Source organism: Fulmarus glacialis, unplaced genomic scaffold (assembly GCF_000690835.1).
Source record: "Fulmarus glacialis isolate BGI_N327 unplaced genomic scaffold, ASM69083v1 Scaffold47363, whole genome shotgun sequence".
NCBI classification, from domain to species: domain Eukaryota; kingdom Metazoa; phylum Chordata; class Aves; order Procellariiformes; family Procellariidae; genus Fulmarus; species Fulmarus glacialis.
In genome coordinates this window covers 6,947-30,543 of record NW_009205717.1, presented here as the reverse complement: position 1 = coordinate 30,543, position 23,597 = coordinate 6,947, and the positions used below count along the sequence as shown (strand labels likewise).

The 23,597-nt window shown below is 38.5% G+C and overlaps 1 protein-coding gene across 1 annotated transcript; it reads right to left on the bottom strand.

The window, feature by feature from the left end:
• Positions 1-3,211: 3,211 nt before the first annotated feature.
• Positions 3,212-14,477, bottom strand: CFLAR (CASP8 and FADD-like apoptosis regulator). The gene is made up of 8 exons (XM_009575476.1): positions 14,122-14,477; positions 13,171-13,276; positions 11,565-11,700; positions 11,293-11,390; positions 10,148-10,199; positions 9,365-9,414; positions 8,123-8,201; positions 3,212-3,729 (listed from the first exon to the last, which is right to left on the bottom strand). The coding sequence occupies exons 1-8, from the start codon at positions 14,415-14,417 to the stop codon at positions 3,212-3,214; spliced, it is 1,335 nt and encodes a 444-aa protein (XP_009573771.1). The 5' UTR covers positions 14,418-14,477.
• Positions 14,478-23,597: the final 9,120 nt, after the last annotated feature.

The window sequence follows — 23,597 nt, the reverse complement described above, 5'->3', positions numbered from 1 at the left end:
GTCATAGCTATCCCGCTGCACAATGGCTTGCCATACAGATGAATTATTTTTCTAAATTGTGAAAAATTTCTTCTCATCACAACAGTGTATGTAACTTTCTAGAGTTAACATGCAAATAAAACTGAATACAAAATTAAAAAAAAAGATAACAAGTGAAGATTTAATCATAATGATATAATATGTACTTTATATATTATACAAAATGCTACATTAATATAAATAAATATGTATTTTAATGTTAACATGGATAAAGACTATAAGGTAAAACTCGTTCAGTGGATTTCTCATCCTTGTATACCCTTAACAATCCTCATCAATCAGCAGTTTAGGACCTCTTAAGCCAGGAAGAGACGTGTCTACATGACATAACAAGGCAGGACTCCTCAGCACTTTCTAGACTTCAATATCTACTCTTTATCAAATACAAGTGATTTTTACGTTCAATTACAGAAGCTACTTGAAAAGTCTTTTTTTTTTTTTCTGAATGAACCTTAAGAAGCCTGTTTTTAAAAAAAGAAAAAGTTAACAAAAACGGTATCAAGCCAACACCTAAGAAGTACAGCATAGTATCTAGGAATAAAAAAAGTCACTGCTACCAGAGTAAGTTTACTGGCCAAGCCCTCATAATATACTAATGTATACTGACAGTATACAATGTCTAGTATCAATAGGCTAGCTGCCTGTTAGACGATCTACAAAGAAAAGCATTGTTGGTGAAGTTATATATGTAAGCACACCTGCTCTTTGCTCAAATCAAATGCAGCTACACTAGCAAAAAACCCTTTTTGCAGTATATTTGCTCAAGGAACTAGCTTACCCTGTCTCAGCAAAAACCCCTTTCCTTTCTGCTTGCATGAAACACATGCCAGAAGGATGTATGGGGTAACTACACCAAAAACCAAGCAAGGCACGCCAAGACCTTGAATTTTTTTCCTGGGCAGGAGACTATATTAGGAGTATTAAAAGTCTGCAAGTGGCCTACTTTAGGAGGGAAGAGAATTCCATAAATTCAGTGACAATAAATTTCAATACAACTCATCCAGGTTATACTGTTATATTACAAGCAGGTTAACTGAACTCTTCATATTAGGCATCTGCTCCACTGGAGAAAAAATTCTGTATTTACGACAATTTTCACTCACATCTTTTTCAGAAGAACAAGGGCAACTTGAAAAAAAAATCAGTTAATAAAGGCATATAATTTTTCATAAGCAAAAGCAGTGAGGGTGGGGTATTAAGAGCTGGTCGCTGCTACATGACATTTAAGTTCAAATATGATAAAGTGTACTTTTACAACTATGCCTGGTGCAACAAGTGTGAATCACGTTTCAGCTTCCACCAAACATCTGCCAAAACCCCACATTTTTTTAACTGTGTGGTAGATTACTGCAAAGCCCTGCCGCATGTAGACTCATTTTTGCATCAGTGGAAAACATAGTTAGCCCGAAGCACAGCGGACTGTCTCTTTTATTAACATATAACCCTTGTGTGCTGTGGACAGTACTGACAACACAGGGTTCTGGGTGAACCACAACGTCTAATGCAGCAGGCAGATGGAATCCAAATTATTTAAAAGACCATCTCTCTCCTCCTTCTGTTTTGCTAGTCTGTGGAGGCACGCAAGCCACAACTTGTTAATGAAGAACTGGCATTGCTGGGTAGGCATTCTTTCCTGACACATTTTCCATTACTAGGTGCTGGGGAATGTACCCAGTCAATTTCAGTGGTTTGCACTGGCTTGTATTTGTTTTAAGCATCAATATAAGAACCTAGATCAGTGCACTGCTAATAGGTATGCTAAGAAACAACCAATGAAACAATAAAACCACAAAACCCTGGAAAATCCAACAGCTATACAGTTTAGAGCTCTTTCCATCCTCTTTACCTGTTGTACTTGATTGTAAGATCTGTTGCAGTGCTATACGACAGCTGCCATTCGCAAGCTTTCAGAGCCTTCTGTATTCATATATAAAATCTAGTGCCTTAACACACCAAAATGCGTCTAAACCCCTGGGTTTGGAAGCAATAGGCACTTTAGATATACATGCAATAACAATGTATAAAGTAAAAGTATGTGTGAAACTGTCTGGATCATAGTAAGTGTTTCTTGTTAGACACTTCAGACATGTCCTTTCCAACAGCAGTTAAGCGGAAAGAAAAAGTTTCTTCCTCAGTGTGTGCTGGAGCAGAAGTGAGTATTGTTGGCTTGGGTCAGTGGTCTTATTCCATTCATAGACTTTTCGGTTCAGTTCCGTATGGATATCTAATATAGAGAGTTTCCTGCAGCAACAAAAGTAAAAGCTTTCTGTTAGAGAACGAAGCAAGAGACCATTTAAGAATCCACAAGAGAGAAGACAACTTTGGACTCAGCAAGGAGAAAGTTTCAAATTTCAGTCTTTATTGCAGAGGTTACACCTCTAAAACCCAAGGCTGAATATGCATTTTGGAGACAATGTTATAACCCAAATCACTGTTGTGATATTGCTTATGCCGACATGATGATCTGTGATTTCATTACAAGGTTTTAGGGTTTGTAAAAAGGTAATAAATGGTAACCCTGCGACTACCTTGAAACAGTTGCCAGCTAGATCAACTGTACAAAGAAAACCTTTGTTGGTAAGTTATATATCCAAACATACTTGATTTTTTCTCAGATTCCTTTTGATAATCTGTTTAGATAGACTGAAGTTTTCTGATAGTTCAAATTCAAGATTACAAATTGGCAATTTAATGGCTCCCTGAGCAGAGGGAGGTTAATTAGATCTAAAGAAAAGACAAAATACTTCCCTCAACTGCCTTTTCCCTGAACTTAGGCGCTGACTTTTTATATTTGCAAGCAGAGCCCTTCTTAATGATAAAAGGCAATCCTCAGTTTCACAGAAGCCTGGTGTGTGCCTTGTTATCTTGGAAGATTTCCAATCCTGTCCAAAGCACTGACATACATTACCCAGGACAGGTTCTTCCCTTCTCACTCTGCAAGCCCCAGCGCCATAACACACTTTAATTTTACTCTCCAGAATCAGAAAATTCACTCCTATTTTAGACTACCTTCCCATGCCATCGTTCCAGGATCAGGTATACTTGTCTTTTACCCTATGACAGAGCATGAAGACACTTTTCAGGACCAGATGGGATGAAACTTAAGGTTTCTCTTTCTCTACGACAGCAGACTGTCTCAGGAAAAGGGTTATTTTTTCCTCTTTTTTTTTAGTTACCTTTTATGAGGATTTCGGAGTAGCTCAGCCAGACAACGCAGATAATATGAGGACGAACTGGGAGATTTTTCTAGTGTAGACACATCCACCTTGCACTGACTCCAAAAGATGTCTGCTACTTGGGGGATAGTGACTTTCCAAGGGATTTTTGCATTAGGAATGATTTTCTCATCATTCCCATCTACTTCCAACAGACTAGTATATTCTTGCTCATTTTCTGGCACAATGTAGCTCTGAATAAAAAAAAGCTTTGGTTTTCCTAGGAGTTCAGGACATGAGTCTGCTGTGAAATATTTCTTTATTTGTTCCAAAGGGAATCCAGAAAAGGTATGGTCTGTACAGAAGATGCTCTGAGGACTTCCACGGCTAACCAATATACAAATGAAGCTGTCACAATTTCTGTGCTTCTGCAACCTTGCAACTTCAAGCAATGTTTGATTCATGGTGTTCATATTTAAATATCTGTGACAACGAACGTCATAGCCTAAGCCTCTGAAGGTCTCTTCCAACACATCTGAAAAGAGCAAGATGTAATTAAATCACAGCACATCACAGCTCAATCTCAACTATCTTGAATTACAGTATTTACAGTATTTCACTATTGGAAATAAGACGTTTATTTCATCACAATAATTAAAAAAATCAAGAGTACTTGATGTTGATCACAGTACATTACATACTTATAGTGCTATATGCATGTTGTCTTTAATATGAGTTAAGTACTTCATGACAGCAAAGACTTATTTGGCACATGATCTGTTCCAAATTCCACAGACACTTGCATGCTTTCATTTAGAGCCACTATCCCAAGTTCCTAGGACTTAAAATATCAGGCAAGAGAAAACATTAGAAAATGCTTCACACAGAACATTCTTGAAATGGTAAGGAGTGATCTGGATAGCGTGGGAAGTCTGTTTTACCTTTTGACTTGTCAAAATTACTCTGAATGGTTATTATTATAGATATACAGAACTGCAGAGGAAACACAGAGACTCCCTTTCATCAGTCAAAAAGGAACCTACTGCAGTCACTTATGCTTCTTATTACATAAAACGGACTTTAAGTGATGAGCTCCAGGTGGAGAATGGACACTGGAGTCTTAACTGTGACAGAATGGCATTTTCAGGGGAAAAAAAAAGCTGAACAATGAAGCCTTTCATATGTGTTAGAAACTAAAACTGTAGATAGCCAAAAATAAAGATTTATCTCTATTGTATTTGTGTTAACCTGGGCTGCAGGAAAATGTGCTATGCTCTGAATATTTGGATGTTTATTAAATTGGGAGTGAAACCAGATACATGATGGTTAAAACCACAAGTATTTTTCAAGTGTTCAGAGAACCACAAGCTACTACTATGACTCATACTTGTAGCATTGTATCTTTAGTATAAGCCACATATATGTTGCCCATGCACAGTTTCTGATACGACAGGAAATATCAAGTGCCACGTTTATGTAAAATGCCTTACAGACACAGGAAGCTAGACTGTTCCTTGACTTCAGAAGTTTAACAATCCCTAATTAGCAGAGGCTATTTCAGAAGTAACTGGCAGCAAAGCAGGAGTTCTACTACCACACTGTTCTCCTCAAAAAGCCCACAGTGAAAACAGGGAACAGAACTCGTAACTCTCCTCAGCAAAATACAGGGTAGATACAAACGCTTTACTATAGCAAGGTGACAAACAGGAACTACAGAGTTTCATTCCCATGAATTTGGTTTGATGAAATTTTGTAAAATAATTCAAAAACTTTCCAGACATTTTTAAATTTGGAAATAGAAAGGAAAATCCCCTCTATTTTAGGCAATAAAGCACGCTCTCAAAATTCAGGTGGAAGATTCAGTATTAATACAGTTTAGCAGTCATATACTCGATGAAGCACTTCATCCATTAGAGGGCAGTAGTACATACGCAAAACGAGTTACAGCAACGAGAGTGCTTCGCCTATAATTTACTTATCTCACTAGCATGTACACCTACACACAAAGATACAAAACTTGGCGCCACCTTAGACCACACACACACTCTAAGTATCACAATTAAAAAAATTAAACCCAACAAACTCCGAGCTGACACCTCAGTTTAACAATGAATCAGAAATTATACGTAGTAAGTTTTGGATACAGCAATTTTACTTTAAGGCAAGAAAAAACACAGCATTACATGCTGCAACCTGAGATCAGAAAACCTCTGTTTCTTCAACAGCAATCACTTCTCAACAAACCTCCACTCCACCTTGAGCATTTCCACTCTACATAAAAAATTACCCTTTTCTCCCTTTGTTTACAGCATAAGGATAAAAATTGGCTTCCAAATGGAATAGTCAAAAGCAGCTATTTACAAAACAGCAAGGTGCATTTCAGTTTGAATTTTATCAGCATCTGATGAATTCACATTGTTTACACTGTCATTTTCCATTGTTGTAATCCTTGATCCTACAGTATCTATTATTGGTTCAGCTTCCTCAGATTAAATCTTGGGATAGCTACAGACTCTAATGCATGCCACAGATACAATTCCTAACGTTCCCCTGCCATCTTTTCTTTCTTTGGGATTTTCAGGCTTCGGAAGTAGCATGGCACAACAACTCTAGAGAGTAGTGAATGCCTTTCTAACAAACTCCTTTAAGCAATGCCGTATGTCCTGCCTCTCCTGAACCCCACTAGCACAGTAATGTATTCCAGTGGAAGTCTTGCTTTCTATCATGTTAAAATGCTGATGATGCACTGGTAACATTAAACATCTGAGACACATACATGATTTAATTGCTTCTGCACCCAATGCAGACATGCATGGAGACTGAGGCACACTAAGACTTGCTTTGGGTGGTTTTGGCACAACAGCAGCAGAGCCAGGATTTGCAGGTGTATCTGACAGGCCAGATGATAAACATGTAACCCATTTTTGTCCTTTCCAGTCAGCAGACTTCCTCTCTCACATTTACACTTTCTGTTCTTGTACAAGTACGGAAATGACGATATGAGCTCATGAAGAGCACATGCATTGTTTTTTTTTTCTAATTTTCTGCATATCTTTGTATTTAGTAGCAATTATTATGACAAAGGGGTCTGCACAGTATATTGCCTGTGCCAAAGATCTGTGCCTTCTAAGGAAGAGTAGATCTAAATTTATATATCTATGTGACTGTGAACTGACATAGTTTTCTTCCTGTTTTCTCCAGTGTACGTGCCTTACCTGCTTTTATACTTACTGTTTCATTTAAAAAACTCACACCTGGCATAGTAAAACACTCTTGTTCAATAAATCAGGTCAGCACATGCTCATATCCCATTAAAAACAATGAAATTTAAAGAGGTCTTTTTTGTAAACAAGGCTATTTTCACACCTCATATTTTCTTTAGCTCTCCACTCTGAAATTTCTCTAGCAATCCGTTTTGCATTTGCTTTTAAGAAAGAGAACTCCAAGTAATAATTATTTTGGTACTGGAGCAGACTATCATGCTACCTTCCAGATTAAGGCTGCATAATAAGTTTCTTGCATCAAAAGGGTCGTTGTTCTCTAAAGCTACCACGAAAGAGAGAAGAACAGGAAAGTAAAGAAGCAGGCACAGAGCAGAATGTTTGATCCCAAGAGCTGTCCCCCCCAAGTCTTTCAGTCCTTGGCAGTCTTTGTTTTATTTTCCCCTTGGGGCAAAGTCAGCATTTTTTTTTTTTTTTTGAGAGTGGAAGTGAAGAAGTGCTTTAGATTGAACAATTTAATTTCTACATCCAGCAATTGCATCCTTGTTCTTTTTTTTTTTTGGCCAGAGGTCATTGATGAACTTGGTAGGACAGACCGAAATCAGATCCCAAGGATGCTTCCCAGTTGCATGTAACTGAGTTAAGTGCCTTCCTTGTTCCTCTTCTCCATGCATGGCAGGATTGTGAATCAGTTCTAGTTCCTGTTACCCTAATGGCAAACTAAGTCTCTTACTTCCTATCATTTACCTAAAATACCATTGTAAAGCAAACATCAGAATTTTACTTTCTGTGTCTGTGCTCTGCATCCACTGCTCTTCAACAACTACATCAATAATTCTAAGTTGGTCCATCTGCTGGACCATTAGTTATAAGAAAGAGAAAAGATGTGCCCACAAACCCTCTTCTTCCCCTACATCTCCTAGCCTATTACAGAACTGACTGCAACTACTCTCTTCATTTTTATTTTTAGCCTCCTGTGTTCCAGTGATTAGAGTGGGGTTTTTTTTGCTTCTGCAGGAATCTAATTTTTGGATACTACAAAGGCAATCAGGAAAACCCCAGATTTTAACCATGGTGCTGACTACCTTGAATTCTACATGCAAATTTTTTTTTTTTTTTTTTTCAACTAAACCAAGAGGGAAGGAAGAAAAATTCCTTTCCCTATAAAGCTACAGTGACAGTTTCAGCTAAACCGTGCAAGATGTAACAGTTTACATTGCACCTAGGTGCATTATTAATAAAGGACCATGTGCCTTCAGCTATTCAAAATCTGTGGTGTCCAATATGATTACGCTTCAAATCTGCAACAGCTCTGGTTTTGGTTTTGTTAACTGGTGGGAAACACTATCTTTACCATCTCTGCTAATAACCTGCTGTATGACTGTAGCTTAACTATTCTGTTGGTCTCTGAACATCTTTTTTTCTCCCTCCCAAAATTCAGTCTATCCCCTTGTAAGTTCTTTCACTCAGAGATTCTGCGCCAAAAAACAAACACACACTGTTTGCAATAGTTAGGACAGTTGGCTTTAACCTCAGGTTGGGCCTTCCAACTTTCTGCTTCAGAAAACTTACTAGAATTGAAAGGCTAGCTGACTAGGACAACATTACCCTAGTCTGGCTGGTAAACGTACATCATATTCTTTATACTAAATTGTTCTAATTATCAGAGATTAACAAGATAAGGAACTTCAAATTCCAGAGACTTACCTGTGTCATTGCCAATACAGTCTATTATCAGGCATATTCCTAAAGGTTGACTTTGCATTCTGTACTGATCATCAAACACCTGAGGAACGTGAAGGACAAATACTAAGTTAATGTGTCACTCTCTCAACTTACAGACTTGATTCTTTTCTCAAATTTAACCACCTCATATCTATTCAATTACTTTCTGTTCTTTTTCCATAGAGTAGCTAGCAGAAGTCTGTCTACTGGGATGTAATGTGTCTTATCTACACAAAAAACCCCAAAAAATCATGAGACATGGACTAATGATTTTCTTCCTATCTCTAGTACAGGCTTAATTTTTGCATCCTTGTGTTATGCAATCTTACTACCACAATGATCCTTAAACAAAGACTAAGACTGTACCAGAAATGAGAGAAGAAAGTTTGAGACTGAACCTTAACTCTGGACAGATCTTCAAATGTAAAAAAACCCAAAACCAAATCACCACCACAACAAAAAAAAAACCCCAAACCTGTATGGCGTGAAGGGGCTTTTTAAAGACCTGGACTATGACAGCAATGATCCTTCTATAGTACTTCCAAACTAATTTCCTTAAGTGTAACTGCTACTGAGATGTTAGGAGCTATAAGCTTCATATTGCCAACGCAATAAATGTAGAGAACTTTTGAGTTCTTCAGGTATGCAAGCAGGCACTGCTCATCAGATTTTTTTTTTCCTTATTTAGTGGAACAACCTCCTTGTTCATAAATAATCTGTAATGACTTTATCACAATTCGTTTCCCTTTTAAAAAGATTACAATCAATTTGCTATAGGTAACTCCCTGGTTCCTGGCCTACAGGACAGCTAGTGAAAATAGCAGTAGTCCATTCTTATCATTAATACCCAAAGCATGTCTGTCTTCTACCTGCAAGGGGCAGGGAGAGAATAAAGAACAAAATTTACTTCATGCAAAGAAGCCCTGCCATTTCTAATGCAAATCGCAAAAGGTCTGACTTCCAACAGGTTTTGACTTAGCCTCCACTAATAAATATACAAGTTCTGTGTGCACATCATATGTACATGCATTTTGCACACTGCTGCTTCCATTTTATATTAAAAATATATTCTGCAAAAGCAGTTCATAGAACCTGTTTATGGCTGAGGAAGATCCTTCTGTTTGCATGCCATTAAAGGAAATCTCAAAATGAAAAGAAAACCAAGATAAATACCTGCAGAGGTTTTTATTATATTTACATGCATACATATGCACAAGCACATACCTTATGTGACACTGGTCCCGATTCCTGAATGGACATGTGGACTGGTTCTGCTGCAGTTAAAACATACAGAAGTAACCTCAGTATATAGGGACTAGTGACATTTCTTTGACACCAAATCAGTTACAAAGGAACCTAAGTTCTCACTCATCTGGACCTCTTAGTTTCTATGTAGGCTACTGAAGTTAAAACAAACAAACAAAAATTTTCACCTCTAAAATGTTATTTGGATTGCATTCTACGTTGCTTGTGACCAGAATAAATAAACAAACAATCTCTCCTACACTGAGAGAATTCAGCCAACTACTCTTCTAAAAATCACCGTATTTGAGAGGTATTTTGAGTTTCTGGGAAGAACACAACATACACGGTAAGAACCTGGTACTCACTGTACAACTTCCTGGCTGGCCTGGTGGAGAGTCCACCACTGAACAGACACAAAAACTTCCTACTCAAGACTTAATGGACACAGCTGCACTACATGGGCCTCCAGACCTGGCTAGTCAACCTTTTCCATTATTTTACTAATAAACTATTTATTCTGTTAAAAAGTTGTGACAGCGGAAGCCCAAAACAATTTCAATAAAGCTTTAAGATCTGGCACTACAAGCAAAGCAAATACAAGAGCAAACAATAACACAAGGCTCAGTTTTCAGAGGTACCAAATACTCTCTGCTCCTGGTGACATCAACTGGATTAGCCAAAAACATAACTATCAAACAAGAGTCCTTTTGATACATCATTTTGCTCTTTCAGTTTATCAAAATTCAGATAAAATTCTCTTACCCAGATTAAGACTTTGTTCATTTTGTGGTTTTTCTTTGTTCACATTCTGGGTCTAAAATGAAGAAAAAGGCGTATTTTCCCTCTCTCCTTCAAGAATTAATTATCACGTGTTCCAAAATATAACACAACAGTATTTTTCTTCCTCAATAAAAGGATTACATATTTTAGATTCACATCTATCAGCTAATTAGAATTACAAATTAACAAATAAAAAAACCCATACCAAAATCACAAACAAACAAAAAACCCAACGCCCTTCCTCCTCAGAAAAAAACTACCAGTTTGCCATGAACAGGAAAGAAAAGCTTAATCCCTAAAATAGTAAAACAAACAAAAAAACTCTGAAAATGTGAATTTTGTTTCCTATGGAGCAGCAGGGAGGAACTCTCACTGAATTAGAAAGGCAATTATAACAATATTATCATAATATGGAAAGTTCAATGCAAACTCTTTCCATTAGTAGTCTGGAAAACAAAGCTGTTGTGGCTTTGTCAGTAAAGACAAAGTGCATCACTGGTATCTTATATGTAAGCTTTATACATACATATGTACTGAATACATGACAGAAATAATCTCATCAAATTCATTTAGCAAGGCTAAAGACTGTAATTAAGGTCATACTACTACAATATCAGACCTAACCCAAATATAAAGAATACTGCATGCAATAGGATTTGATGACTTGACATACTGAGATATCTTTGTTAAAATGAGATTAAAACAAAACACCAAAAAAACCCCTAAAAACTCTCCTTAAAAAGCCATAACCTTCAGCTTCCAAAGTTAAAAAGCTACTTTCTCTGAAAAGTCCAGAAGTACAAAGAAGAATAATATGTTTTGCAAAGAACAGTCAAAGGAAAACTTTTCACTCCCCAGAGTAGTAGAAAAAAACTTTCAAGATACAGATTTTATATGCCCAACTAATAGCAAAAAATTCACAGAAGCTCTTTAAAGGGGATCTTTGTCAGTCAGAAGATGTAAATCAGATCCTAAACCCAGCAAATAACAGTAATAAGAGAAATAAACCAAGTAATATTTTAGTTACTAGCACTCTCTCATTCCTTAGGCTCTGCAAAGATGAATCCCCTTTCCATGTCTGGCAGTATTTAGAAATAAAGGATCTGTCTGATTTATTGTATACTTACCCCTGAATTGTAAGGAGGATCAATCAGACTGAGATTAGGGAGAGATGCCTGAAGTGCATTTACATATACTGGCTGAGAATGAACGGAGGACATTAAAGCTGAAAATTTAACAGAAACACAGAGAGAAATATACCATCATATATCAACTGTTTTAAAAGCCTAAATCTGTGAAGCATGCAAACACTCTAACTCGTTACTCATAATTTTATCTTCAGTAAAAGCACATCTGATCCTTGCTATCAAGAGTAACCAGTGCAAAAATAGCATGTTACCTTCGTGTTTGTACTTCTGAATCTTCCGAATCAGGTCTATCCTGTGAATATTTCCAAAACAATTTTCTATCAAATCCAGTTGATTAGGAGCTACCAAATTTAGTTTCTCCAGGTCGACCACGAGAGCTAGAAAACTCTAGAATAGCAACAGAAAACCAAACTGTCATATCAGTAATTTGTTCTCTATCAGTAAGTAACAAAGCAACCCAGAAAATAACGTGGGGAGGTCAAAAAGGTTGTACTCGGCACTGGTGAGGCCGCACCTTGAATACTGTGTTCAGTTTTGGGCCCCTCACTACAAGAAGGACATTGAGGTGCTGGAGCGTGTCCAGAGAAGGGCAACGAAGCTGGTGAAGGGTCTAGAGCACAAGTCTTATGAGGAGCGGCTGAGGGAACTGGGGCTGTTTAGCCTGGAGAAGAGGAGGCTGAGGGGAGACCTCATCGCGCTCTACAACTACCTGGAAGGAGGTTGTAGCGAGGTGGGGGTTGGTCTCTTCTCCCAAGTAACCAGTGATAGGACGAGAGGAAATGGCCTCAAGTTGCACCAGGGGAGGTTTAGACTGGACATTAGGAAAAATTTCTTCACTGCAAGAGTGGTCAGGCCTTGGAACAGACTGCCCAGGGAAGTGGTTGAGTCACCATCCCTGGAGGTATTTAAAAGACGTGTAGATGAGGCGCTTAGGGACATGGTTTAGTGGGCATGGTGGTGTTGGGTTGACGGTTGGACTTGATGATCTTAGAGGTCTTTTCCAACCTTAATGATTCTATGATTCTATATTCAAGAAATAGGGACATTACCTTCTGAAACACTAAGAAAATTAGCTGGAAGATATAAGAATTCTTGGTATTATCATAGGAGTAATGAAAACTAGGAAATGATATTCTTAAAAACAAATAAAAGTTTTTGAGGAAACAGTTTTGCATTTCCTTGTTGCTACAAAGCCAGCCACTTGGAATGTCACCTCACATGCTACAAAGCAAGAGGTAAGAAAAGCTTTGGGGAACTTGCAGGGCCTCTCTCCTTCTTTGGTTAAAGAGAGAAAAAGAAAAAACCTCAAAGGATGAAGACACAAATCTTCAGTCTTCTATGCACAGTGGTCAAGTTGTCTGAACCCTCTCTACTGAATCTCTGCTTTCTCAGAGCATTTAAAACAAATATGCAGAATGCAAATGTACAGAGAAAGACATAATTCAAATAAAACTGTTCTTTTGTAAGTGAAGCAGAGCACAAACATGACAAGTGACCTTGTAATTCAAGATACATTTCATATGATTATTGGTTTGAGAGCCTTCATATATGAATTTTCAGATCAGTAATACTGAAAAAAGTTTTTTTTATGCCTTCTGCCTGTGAGGTTCATGCTAACACCATTCATGACAGCAAGTCTTCACTGTTCCCTCTTACTGTTTCTCATGCTTCTTTCCTTGAATTAAAAAACAAAAATGAAATAGAAGCCACTACTCCTTCTCCACTTCCTGACTTATGTCTACTTCTGCGTCACTACACCTTGCAGTACTGTCTCCCCGCCTTTGCTGTCTAGCCACTTGCCTTTTTACTTTAATCTATCATTGCTCCAGAGGAGAAAGACCAGCAGAAAGACATTACCTTATCTTTTGCCATTTTCATACGAGGTGCATAATCTCTGAGTAGAAAAACAAGAGAACTCACTTCTTCTTTTTCCAGATTCTCATTAATCTCTACCATTAGTACCCTGAAATAAAGTTAAGACATTTCTAAAGGATTAGCTTTCAGCAAGATCCCACCCTTGCCCAACTACCCAACTTCTCCCATGTTACAGTCTTAATGTACCATTCCCAATTAAACACCAGAAAAAAGCCTACGCTGCTCCAAGATCCAATTACAAAATACCTACTCTTGCTCATCAGCACTTGTGTTACTAAGACTGACTGTGTAACAGCCACTGCTAGGAAAACAGAAGTCTCCTTAATATTTCAATAGAGATGAAGTAAGAGAATGAGACAACAGAACACGTCTTTAACTTTTTTACCTAGTAGTTACAGGGTTTTTATTTCAGTGAGAAGTTAACACAGGAAAATCTTCCTTATGAATACATATATTTCTTTCTGAAGTCTCTCAAAGAAAATAACTGGAGCTTCTTAATTTAAGCGTCTTAAAACTACAGAGTAAAAAGTAGTAAGAGACAAGTCCCCTGAGAAAAGCTATACCACAAGGCTGTGTGTCCAAAGCAAACGAGAAAAGAAAGTATCCCTAACTAACGACGTTCCTCTAAAGCATCATTTCTATCTGCTAATCTAGAACTGTACGAACATCACTGGGTATATTGATTAACATACACAAACTCCTTAAAGATAGATGTTTCTAATGCCTTGACTTGTAAGAAGCTACTAAGACTTATTTTAGGGACTAAACTTGACATATTCTTTTCACTGTAACTCTAGATATGATGCCCTTTTCTGCTTTTATTTTACCTTCAAGACATATTTAAAAAAGAAATAAAAACCAAACCCACAAAACCAACGCACACACATTTTGAACAAAATAGAGTAGCCTTGAAATCTGAAAGAGATGTATTACCTGTAATCAGGGACAATTCTGAGACTCCTGGCAAGGTTAGCTTCCACTGTTGCTTTCTCAGTCTTCAAGATCCTTCTCAGCAAGTCAAACCTCTTAACTCTGTACAACAGCTCAGACAATCCAAGAAAAGACAATTTCTCCCTCTCATTCAAAGCCACCAAGAGCTCTCTAAGGTCCGCAGTGGCCAAGTCAGGAGCAAGGTCTCGGCATAGGAAAACCATAATCTCTTCTTCTTCTTTATCCAATTCTTGTTCAATCTGGTGAATAAGGACAGCTGGCACTTGGCACCTGGTCATCACTTTGTCACTATCCCTTTAAAATTGCCAGCCTACTGTTCTTTAAACAGGAAGCCAACATGACATGAAGCCCATGTCTACCACAGCACTTCTCTGGTGTTCATTCTTAACTGGATGCATTTTTATATAAGCAGTTCTGTGGGAGAGAATTAAAAGGTACTAAATCAGTGATCTGCTGCACAAGTTCACAGTTAACTCTCCTATCTGTCGTATTTTACTTACAACTAAAACACCAATGTAGTCTACACAGACCTCCTCTTCTCAAGGGGTTCTCCTAGCTGTTCATTACAGAACAAAAAGTACTTGGTAGGTCATATTAATCAGAAAAAAATGGAAGTTCTTTTTAAAGTAAAATTACCTTAACACAAGTCTGTAAATTCCATAGGAAGTGAAACAAAAGCTGATGAGTGACATTTCAAGTGTTTCTCGAAATATGAGTTAAGTTCCACAGCAATTTAAATCTAAAGCTCTGATGTTGTCCCAGCAACCCTCTACCCCCCTGCTCACCACCACCTTTTCTCCCCTAAAAGTCTCAAGGCATTTTTCAGGAAGAGTTTTGGGAGCTAAGAGGTAGTGTAATCACACATTGTAGACAAAAGAATTAAAAAAAAAAAAACCATAAATAAAACCACTGCTATCAGGCATGTGCTTTGCCTTAAATTAAGTCAAAATAAAGGAAATATTCACAATATAGTATGTAATACTTTAAAACATTAATTACCTATAAATTCAGAAATGTGTGGATTTTCTTACTTATTAGTATCATTTAAAGTGATTCCAATTTGAATGAGTTACTAGGGTTTTAAGGATTCCACACACACCTCCTCCATGCTTAAAAAGATCGAAGAAGCATAGAGAAAAAATTCCAACCTTGAGTATGCAAATTGGTTAACTCTGAAGATATAGATAAGCCATAGACCGCCTTTTTCTTCATGTGACATTCATGTTTCACCATACTGAACTGAAATAAAAATTCACACCCAGAAAACTCCCCACCCTTGTGATTAACAAATAAATAGGGTGCTATGCTCAATTTCTGCTACGACCAACCACATAAATTCTATCTAACCTTCTCTGATCCCCATTATCTACATGGAGAAAGGTGAAATGAGCAATGTGAAGACAAATCTTAGCCCTTACGAGTTCAGTCACTATACTGCATATTTTTATTTAAGCCATTCTGAAAAGCAAAAGCCAATTCAACTTCAAAGCTTAATACACTGAAAGGTTCTAGCACCTTGATAACATTTTTTAAAGCATTTTCAGTCTTTTGTTACACATTCTGGAAGTCAATGTCACATATTGTGTCCATGCATTAAGGAGATGAGATAAACTCATCTACAAGCTTGTGTTTTTTTTCCATTCCAATGCTGTTCAATTGAAAAATAGTTCTATACATCCACCTGACTTTCCTCGAAAAGAAGTAAGAGTTGGATTTGATTAAACCCATGGATTGGGTTCCACTGCCCACTAAAAGAGCACATCAAATTCAAGTTCCTAGGGCAAAGTCTCCTTTATCTACATCTACCCCAGTGAGCCATATTTTCTATGGAGTCAAAGACTGCAGTGGCTTTCTCCTCCAACACTGTTGCTGACAGTCACAATAGCAAGTCATTAGTATTTTAAAAAAAAAAAAAAAAAAAAAAAAAAAAGAAAAAGAGCACTGTTAATCTTGCTGATAGCATGACTGAGTCACTAGGGGAATATAACACAAGTAGCTGCTATGACCTCAAGGTCCCAACTTCAGAAGCAAAACTGAAGGGGGAGGTAAGGAAGGGCAGTACAGGCAAGCTGTAAAATATCATAAACCCACCGCATTAGAAGACTCAAGCATTACTCAGCTTAAGTACTCCTGCACTTCCATACCACAATGTAAATAAGATTTAATGTATATGCAACAGAGTCCTCAAAATGGCACTGAGGCCACTTTGGCTCCTTTTCAGAAGCACAGCGCATTCAACTGCGGCTGACAGTTAACAAGGCTGCAGATAACCCTGCTTAGCCCATCGCTACCTCCTATGTGCGTTCTACACAGACTGTGCTAAATACCTAGAGAAAACACACAATTATAGTACTCCTGCTACAGCACACAACCAGAAAAAAGCAACACCTATCCTCTCTGATACAGTTCTGTTCTTGAGAACTCAAAAGGGACAGGAACAAACACAGTGTTTTCCCTCATCACATCACACCATTTAGGAACTTGGGAGAATTAAATGCACTGTTGCTCTAAGAAGTGCAACAACATTTAACCCTAATGTAAACTGTGCAAACAGCAAAAAACCTCACAAACAGAAATGAAACATCAGTAGAAGCTGCCTCTTTCAAATACCCAGGACCATTGTATTTTTAATATAGCAAGCTGAAAAGTTTTGTTTCCAACAAAACCAAACTGGGTAGACAAAATATTTGTACTCTTGAACCTGTTCTATTTCACACATGGACCTGCAATGCTATCACTTGTACAGCTGGGGTGGAAGGGCAGGGTGGGAAAATTTTCAGGCCTCTGACGAGCAGAGGAATCCCTCATGAACTGGAATGTGTTTTGTACAGTTTTCTATCAGTGGAAAAGCATATTTATTGCTAACTTATTTCCAATCTAGCATCAAACATTTGTGAGAATTCTACAGAAAGACAAAGACTGTTTTCATGACATAATGCAGTCAAGAAGGGGGAGGCACAAAACACACTCTCATATGAAAGCATCTCCCAGGTATATACAGCTGGGACTTTCAAAAGAGCTTGAGGAAGTTATATTTATGACTCACTCTAAAGGGAGATGGGAATTTAGTAACTTTTAGGCATTTTCAGAATTCTCAGATAAACTTCTTATTTAAAAAAAAATACTCTAGTTGATTTTTATCTAATCTTTTAAAACTAGTTAAAAAAAGAGATGTGCGTGTGTGTGGTGGGGAGGAGTTTCCTACAGAGTTAAAATTTCAGACATGCAAAATTAATTTGTATGTTACCTTAAAAATAATCTGCCTTTAAAAAATACATATGAATTACTTATTTTTGTGAACTTCCTTTATATAAGATAAATCACGTGCTTATTATAAAAAAACGCTGATCAATACTTCCAGAGCCGAAACTCTCTTACCTGTATGCAAGTCTGTCTGCAAAAACACTGGAAGACTGGCATTTGACCATTGCCGAATCACTGATCCAGATCCAGCACACATTGGTTTCCATCCAGTATTTTCCAATGATGGTCCATAGCCAAAGTTGATTTCATCAGCTCATTTTCTGTTAGACAAATATCGTCACAAATTACTGCTGGAGGCTACCTCCTAATTTTAGCGGGGGGAAAAACAAGGGAAAATGACCTAGGATCATGCATTCTTCTGTATGATTCCACTGGTCCAGTGAACCAGGAATGATGCTCCAAATAAAAGGAAGAACAACTGTGCACATATAGTGACTTGTCAGTAACATTCATTCCCCCAGGGTTCTGAGTGGGGAATGAGTAAGAGCAACATGAAGTAAGTGTTTAGTATAAACTAAAACAGTTTTTAACTTTGCATCCAAAAAACATGTCACCATATTTTGATAGCAGGATTGTCATACTACTAGGGCAAGCCTGATACATTCCATCTGCATACATCTGAGCCAGATCACCATGAGAAGTGAAGGGCATCATGCTTCACCCTTCCATCTGATATGACCATTTTTGCAAACATCACAGATACCATTATCATAGCTGTACCAATTAAAGAAAAAGATAAAAGCAATTACAATGTAAAACTCAGCAGCCTGGCTTTCAATTTAGATTACCTGGGCCCTGCAATGAGAAGAGTTATTGAATGTAAATTCTTTACAAAGAGGACAGGAAAAACAGCTTATCTTCTCAAGAGGAAAAAAAAAGTTCATAGTCATCAGAAATAAAGCTGCCCCAATAGTTTGTGTGTTCATGTGCATGTGTGATTTGCCAATATTGCTGCAAGAAAACACTCACGATTTTCCTCTTCAGTTCAATGTTTCACGTACTGAGTAAAGATTTCAATGCAAAGCTTATGGAGCAGGAAGATGGTTAAAAAAAGAAACCTAAAGTACTACACATTCTCATTTACATTCCCAATTCATAAGAAATCCAGAATCATTCCAAATAGCTGAAGTCTAACACGACCACCACCACTGACAGATAAAAGGATACTGCAAGATCATGTCAGTAACTGAGTGAAAGGGACAGGCCTACACATGGAACAACAGCAGCAGTAGCAGCTCTTTTCCTCCTGTATTCGAAGAACAAGGAAATAGCCCTGGCTCACTGAGGGAAAACGACTGGTGAGGGAAGAGTCTTCTGAAAGTCTGGCTATTTTAGTTCACTATCACCCCAAATTTTCACAGAGGAAGGACTCTTCTGGGAAATAGTCTTAGGGTCTCTGAAAAGAAAATCACTGATTTTAGGGTGACTCATCTGTCCTCTTGTCCCCAAAAGAGGTCTGAGAGAAAACACATCTCAAGGAGATAGTACCAAAGTGCACTTAAATACAAGTTTCTGGGTTTAGTCAACTTTCAGACTTTCCTGGACAAAGTGCACGATTTTAAAGCTGATGAATTTCTCACATACTGCACAGGAAACCACCTTTGTCACAGGCATATTTGTCTAAGTTCAAACTGAGGTTTGACCCTGAGTATTACACTGTAAACAAGGTTCACAAGAAGAAATTTTTTAAGGTAAACACCTGAGAATATTAGCAAGCATATTTACTCCTCAGACCACAAATCATTTCCATTCCACACTAAAACAGACAGAAAAACATGCATATGTTCACTTGCTTCTACGAAGCTAATAAAGTTAATTATACTGCTATTTTTGAACTACGTCACACTGCCCCCAGTCCATACAGAATGAAACCAAAATCAGGGACAGATTTTTTTTTTTCCTCTGCCCCTTCTCCGCCCCCTCCCTGCCCCCAGGATCAGGAAGTAACAACACACTAAAACTTCACACACAAAGACACACAAGGCTCCAGTAACTCCCTGCTGGCATTAACAAGTGGAGGCTGGTATGTGTGTACAAGGCCCAAACAATTCTAGTCTTTACTGTTTAATACCATGCATGAAACCCTTGTTCCCATGACTGCAGCACAAATGCTGCACAATATACAAATACCAATGTGATTACCAAGGCAAAGAGAAGTGTCCTGTATTAACGATGATAAGTCAACGTATCAGGCCTCATATTAAGGTCGGTCTGTCAAGAGAAGCAGGGAAATATTTCACACTCTAAACATGGTCTACAGTTGGAGTCTGTCAATTTCTGACAGCTTTTGTTTCTTGAACTTTTCACAACCATCTCTGCAGCAGCAAAAACAGGATATAACATCAGTGGTTTTTTTCCAATCATCTGATTTGGAAAATTATCTTTGTTTCATGAGATGAGCTCATGTGGAAGCCCCTACGCTAGAGGGAGAGAGTAGGAGGTTACTTTGCTACAGGAGGCACTAGCTGCATTTTATGCTTCCTCCGCTCTGCTTTGTTTGAAGAGGTAGAGGCGGTGAAATCACACAAAGCTAACTGCATTTTGAGTCTGTATCATCTGGCATTTTTCAAAGCATTGAATTGTTTCGAGCACGCTCCACAACTTTCACATTTCCCTATAAAACCAAGAGGATTTGGTACGAGATACTTAGGGAAAACAGGGAAATCCCGCAGAAACTTTCACATTTCTCATTACTGTATTAGGCTTAAATAGTTTGTTCTCGGTGTAAACTAATAGTGACCACGCTAATTTCCATTTAGAGATGCACTAGTTTAACACCCCAGTCCTCCTAATAAAAAAAAAACCCAAACTAAAACTGGCTTTACCGTAATGAGCTTGTGCAGATTTCCACGCAACTTTCTAACTACGTCATTTAAATCACACTTGGAAAATCAAGTGAGAAGAAACTCCGCTCTGCAAAATAAAACCGTTTCAGGCGGATGGGCAGCGTCGGGTTTTCGGGTTTCGTTTCTCCTCACGACCAAGGTCAGGCTCAGGCCCCACTTGCACCAGGCGCGCCGGCTCTCCGCCCCCGGCTCAGCCCGCCGCCGGTGAGGACCGGGCCTAGACAGGTAGAAGGACCCGATCCCGGAGCACGATGTGTTGGAGCGCTATACTGAAGGCGCAGGGTGGGAAGAGAGGTGTGAGGGAAAGGAAGAGGGAAAGGTATAACGCACCCAAACGCGCCCGGGCGGTCTCATCTACAGCAGCTGGGCCAGGTCCGGCATTGGGAGCAGGGAGGAGGAGGGGGCGGTACCGGCCTAGCAACAGGCTCCTCGGCACCGGGCGTGGTTTCGAGTATCGCTTCTCGTTCTCTTCCACATCAGTAAGACACGCAGAGCGCTTTTCGCTTGTACCTCTTATGGCTATTGGAGAGACCTGAGCCGGCTCTGCGCGTAGATAGCAACGCTGTTCAAGGCAGGGATCTCCCCTCGCAGAGGGACAAGGGGACTGGCTTTAGCCGCCTCACCATCATTATACATCTGCTGAGCCACGTTCGCTAACCCTCACGATTTTATCGTCCGGCCGTTAAGTATTTTGGGGTGAGGCGAGGATTACGCTTTTCGTTTTGCGTTATAGTCTACCTCAGGAGACGAAACTCGGAGTTGCGCAAACAAACCTGCCCAGGTCCCACAAGATGGCGGCGGGGCTGCGACGGAAGGGACGTCTCGTTCCGTGCGCAACCTCTCGCCGGCGCCTTTGGGTGCCGCTTACGCACAAAATGGCTTCCGCCTCGCTGGTGCGCGGGGGTGTTAGCAGCAGGATGGTCTTGAGTTCAGTACGTGTATAGACGTTTATGGGACTATGTTTTTTATGCTGCTGCTGGTATGAGGACAAACAAAACAGCTTTGTATTGGCCTCAGTAGCCATTGAGTGGTAACAGACTGTTTTTCAGCAAGCAGTTGCAGGCTTGGGGTAAGTGTGGGGATGTGTTTTGGCGGGAGTTTACACAGAAGCAAGCCCTTACTTGGTTCATGTCTTGCTCTGTCACTCCGAGTTCATTCATAGTGGAGGTAATATTGTACAGGTGTGTGAAAGTTGTATGCTTCCCATTGTTGTATAATCTTCAGTAAATTTTAAGTTATGCCTTGTCCCTGTAAACTGGGTGTTGTGATTCCCTTGGTATAAACCAGCAACTTCCATGAAGCAACTTACTCTGAGGTGTTAGTATTGTAGCTGGAGCTGTTCTCTTAAAGGCCTAAAATACAAAATTCTGGACTATTTTATCAGATGAACTAGACAAAAGCCATCTCCATATGTGATGAAATTAGACACATCATATGTAACTCCCAGCTCAATGGATTTCAAAGCATTTACAAAACTGAGTAATTTTTTGTGCTGCTAAAAATACAGCAGTGGAAGCACAGTACCTGGGATGGCATGCTGTTGTGCAAAGAGTCACCGCTGTCTTTAGAACTGCAGGGAAAATGGAGGCAGAAAGTAATCACCCGCATTAGAATTTGGTCAGGTACCAAGCGGCTGCTCTGTGTTCTGAAAAAAATCTGGATTCTTACTGAAATTGTATGGGCAGCCTCTCACTTTAATATCAATCATTCGAGGGTATCACAGTGTCCCTGCTACTAAGATGTAGCATTGGATTGGCACTGATTCGGAAGAAACCAGCTACCTGCTGTGAATCAATATGTACACTTTCTCTTTGGATCTATTCCATACAAACACATAAAGACTTGCACAGGCTAATAGAAGAGGTTTAAGGAGATGGTATGGCTGCAGGCTTATGAAAAAAGAATTTTTTTTTTTTTCCAAAAATGGTTGAATGAAATGATTTACCAATTTAACACAGCCATTACTTAAGCGACCAATATACTCTTTTGTTTACTTACTCCACTGTTTCCTTAATTTATCTAATTTTTATATGCTTATTAAACAGTTTTCATGTTATTATAGGCAGCATTTATGAGTTGTATGCATGGTTTTTTTCATTCTTCCCCCGTTTCTGAGTTGAAATACTACATTGTCTTCATTGATAGGTTTTCATGTAAACTGGAACTGTAAATCAGTATAAGAGTAGAACATAGATCATACCAGTAAGATTAGATGTGATTGAGAAGAGATGGTCCTATATGTTTCAATTTAGAGGGCTTTGGATATAAATCTCTGGCTTGGACATAATTCTCTTGATTTGCTTTCATACAGGTTTGATCTATTTCATTTTGTAGATTCTCCTAGCTATGTAAAACAAAAATCTTTAAGAATTTATGCCTTCTAAAATAGTGTGAACCTGTCTTTTATGCTATATATTTCAAAATCAGATTTGGTATGATCAGGGTGAGTGCATTACATTTGTATATATAAATGGCGTCACTAGTTTCATTTGTTACGTGTTGGTGTTGCTTTTATTATTACTATTGAAAAAAGGCTAAGTCACTAAGGGAAGAGATTATTTTCAGGGGTTTTTCTTCTCCATTGGAACAATGGTAAAAGGATTATCTGACTTTCAGATTTCTATTATTTGGCCTACAACTGAGGATAGATAATGTATAGAGCATCTGTAAAATCAGTTCTCTGTCATACATGTAAAACAGTTTGGATGAATCCCTGAATGTTTTGATACCGATGATGAAATCAGTAAACTTAATTGGAAGACAAGCATGGGTCATGAGTATGTAAAACTCCTTGAAGCAAACACTCCTAACTTAAATTAGTTGTATGTAGAAAATACACTTGCATTGATGTAAAAAGTCTATTTAATAAATGCTGATCTGGCAAAGATTTAATTGCAGGATAGAAGCTCATAGTTTGAGAGCTCAACAAAGAAGATTTTTGTAGGAAGGTTTTCAGGAGAGATTTCAAGGCAGGTTAGCAATACAAACATACAGTTATAGTCTGCTATTTAAACTGCAACTGCCTCACATCACGGCAACAGTTATTCTGTTATGCTCTGAAATAGGAATTTCAGAGACATCCAATTTATACTACAATGTAGTCACTATTGTTTTGGAATAATTTAGCTGCTTTAACTTCTCGGTAACATACAAATTTGGAAGATTATGCTGAATGATGTAAATATTATAGGTAGCATTAGCAACAACAATAGATAAATCACAAGTATCTTTCCAGGTGAGCAGAAATAGCTCTGACTACTGATGGAGATGGGATTTCCACCTGCATTTCAGAAAATGGAGCATCATCAGTTCTATTTTTCAGAACTTAAGATACAGAAAGAGCTTCCT

Coding starts and splice junctions, on each gene's coding strand:
- CFLAR (XM_009575476.1), bottom strand. CDS start 14,417: ATGACCAGGTGCCAAGTGCCAGCTGTCCTTATTCACCAGATTGAACAA. Junction 8,202..9,364: donor CGGGACCAGTGTCACATAAG/GTATGTGCTTGT, acceptor CACGTTCCTCAG/GTGTTTGATGATCAGTACAG. Junction 3,730..8,122: donor CTGTATTGGCAATGACACAG/GTAAGTCTCTGG, acceptor TGCTCTTTTCAG/ATGTGTTGGAAGAGACCTTC.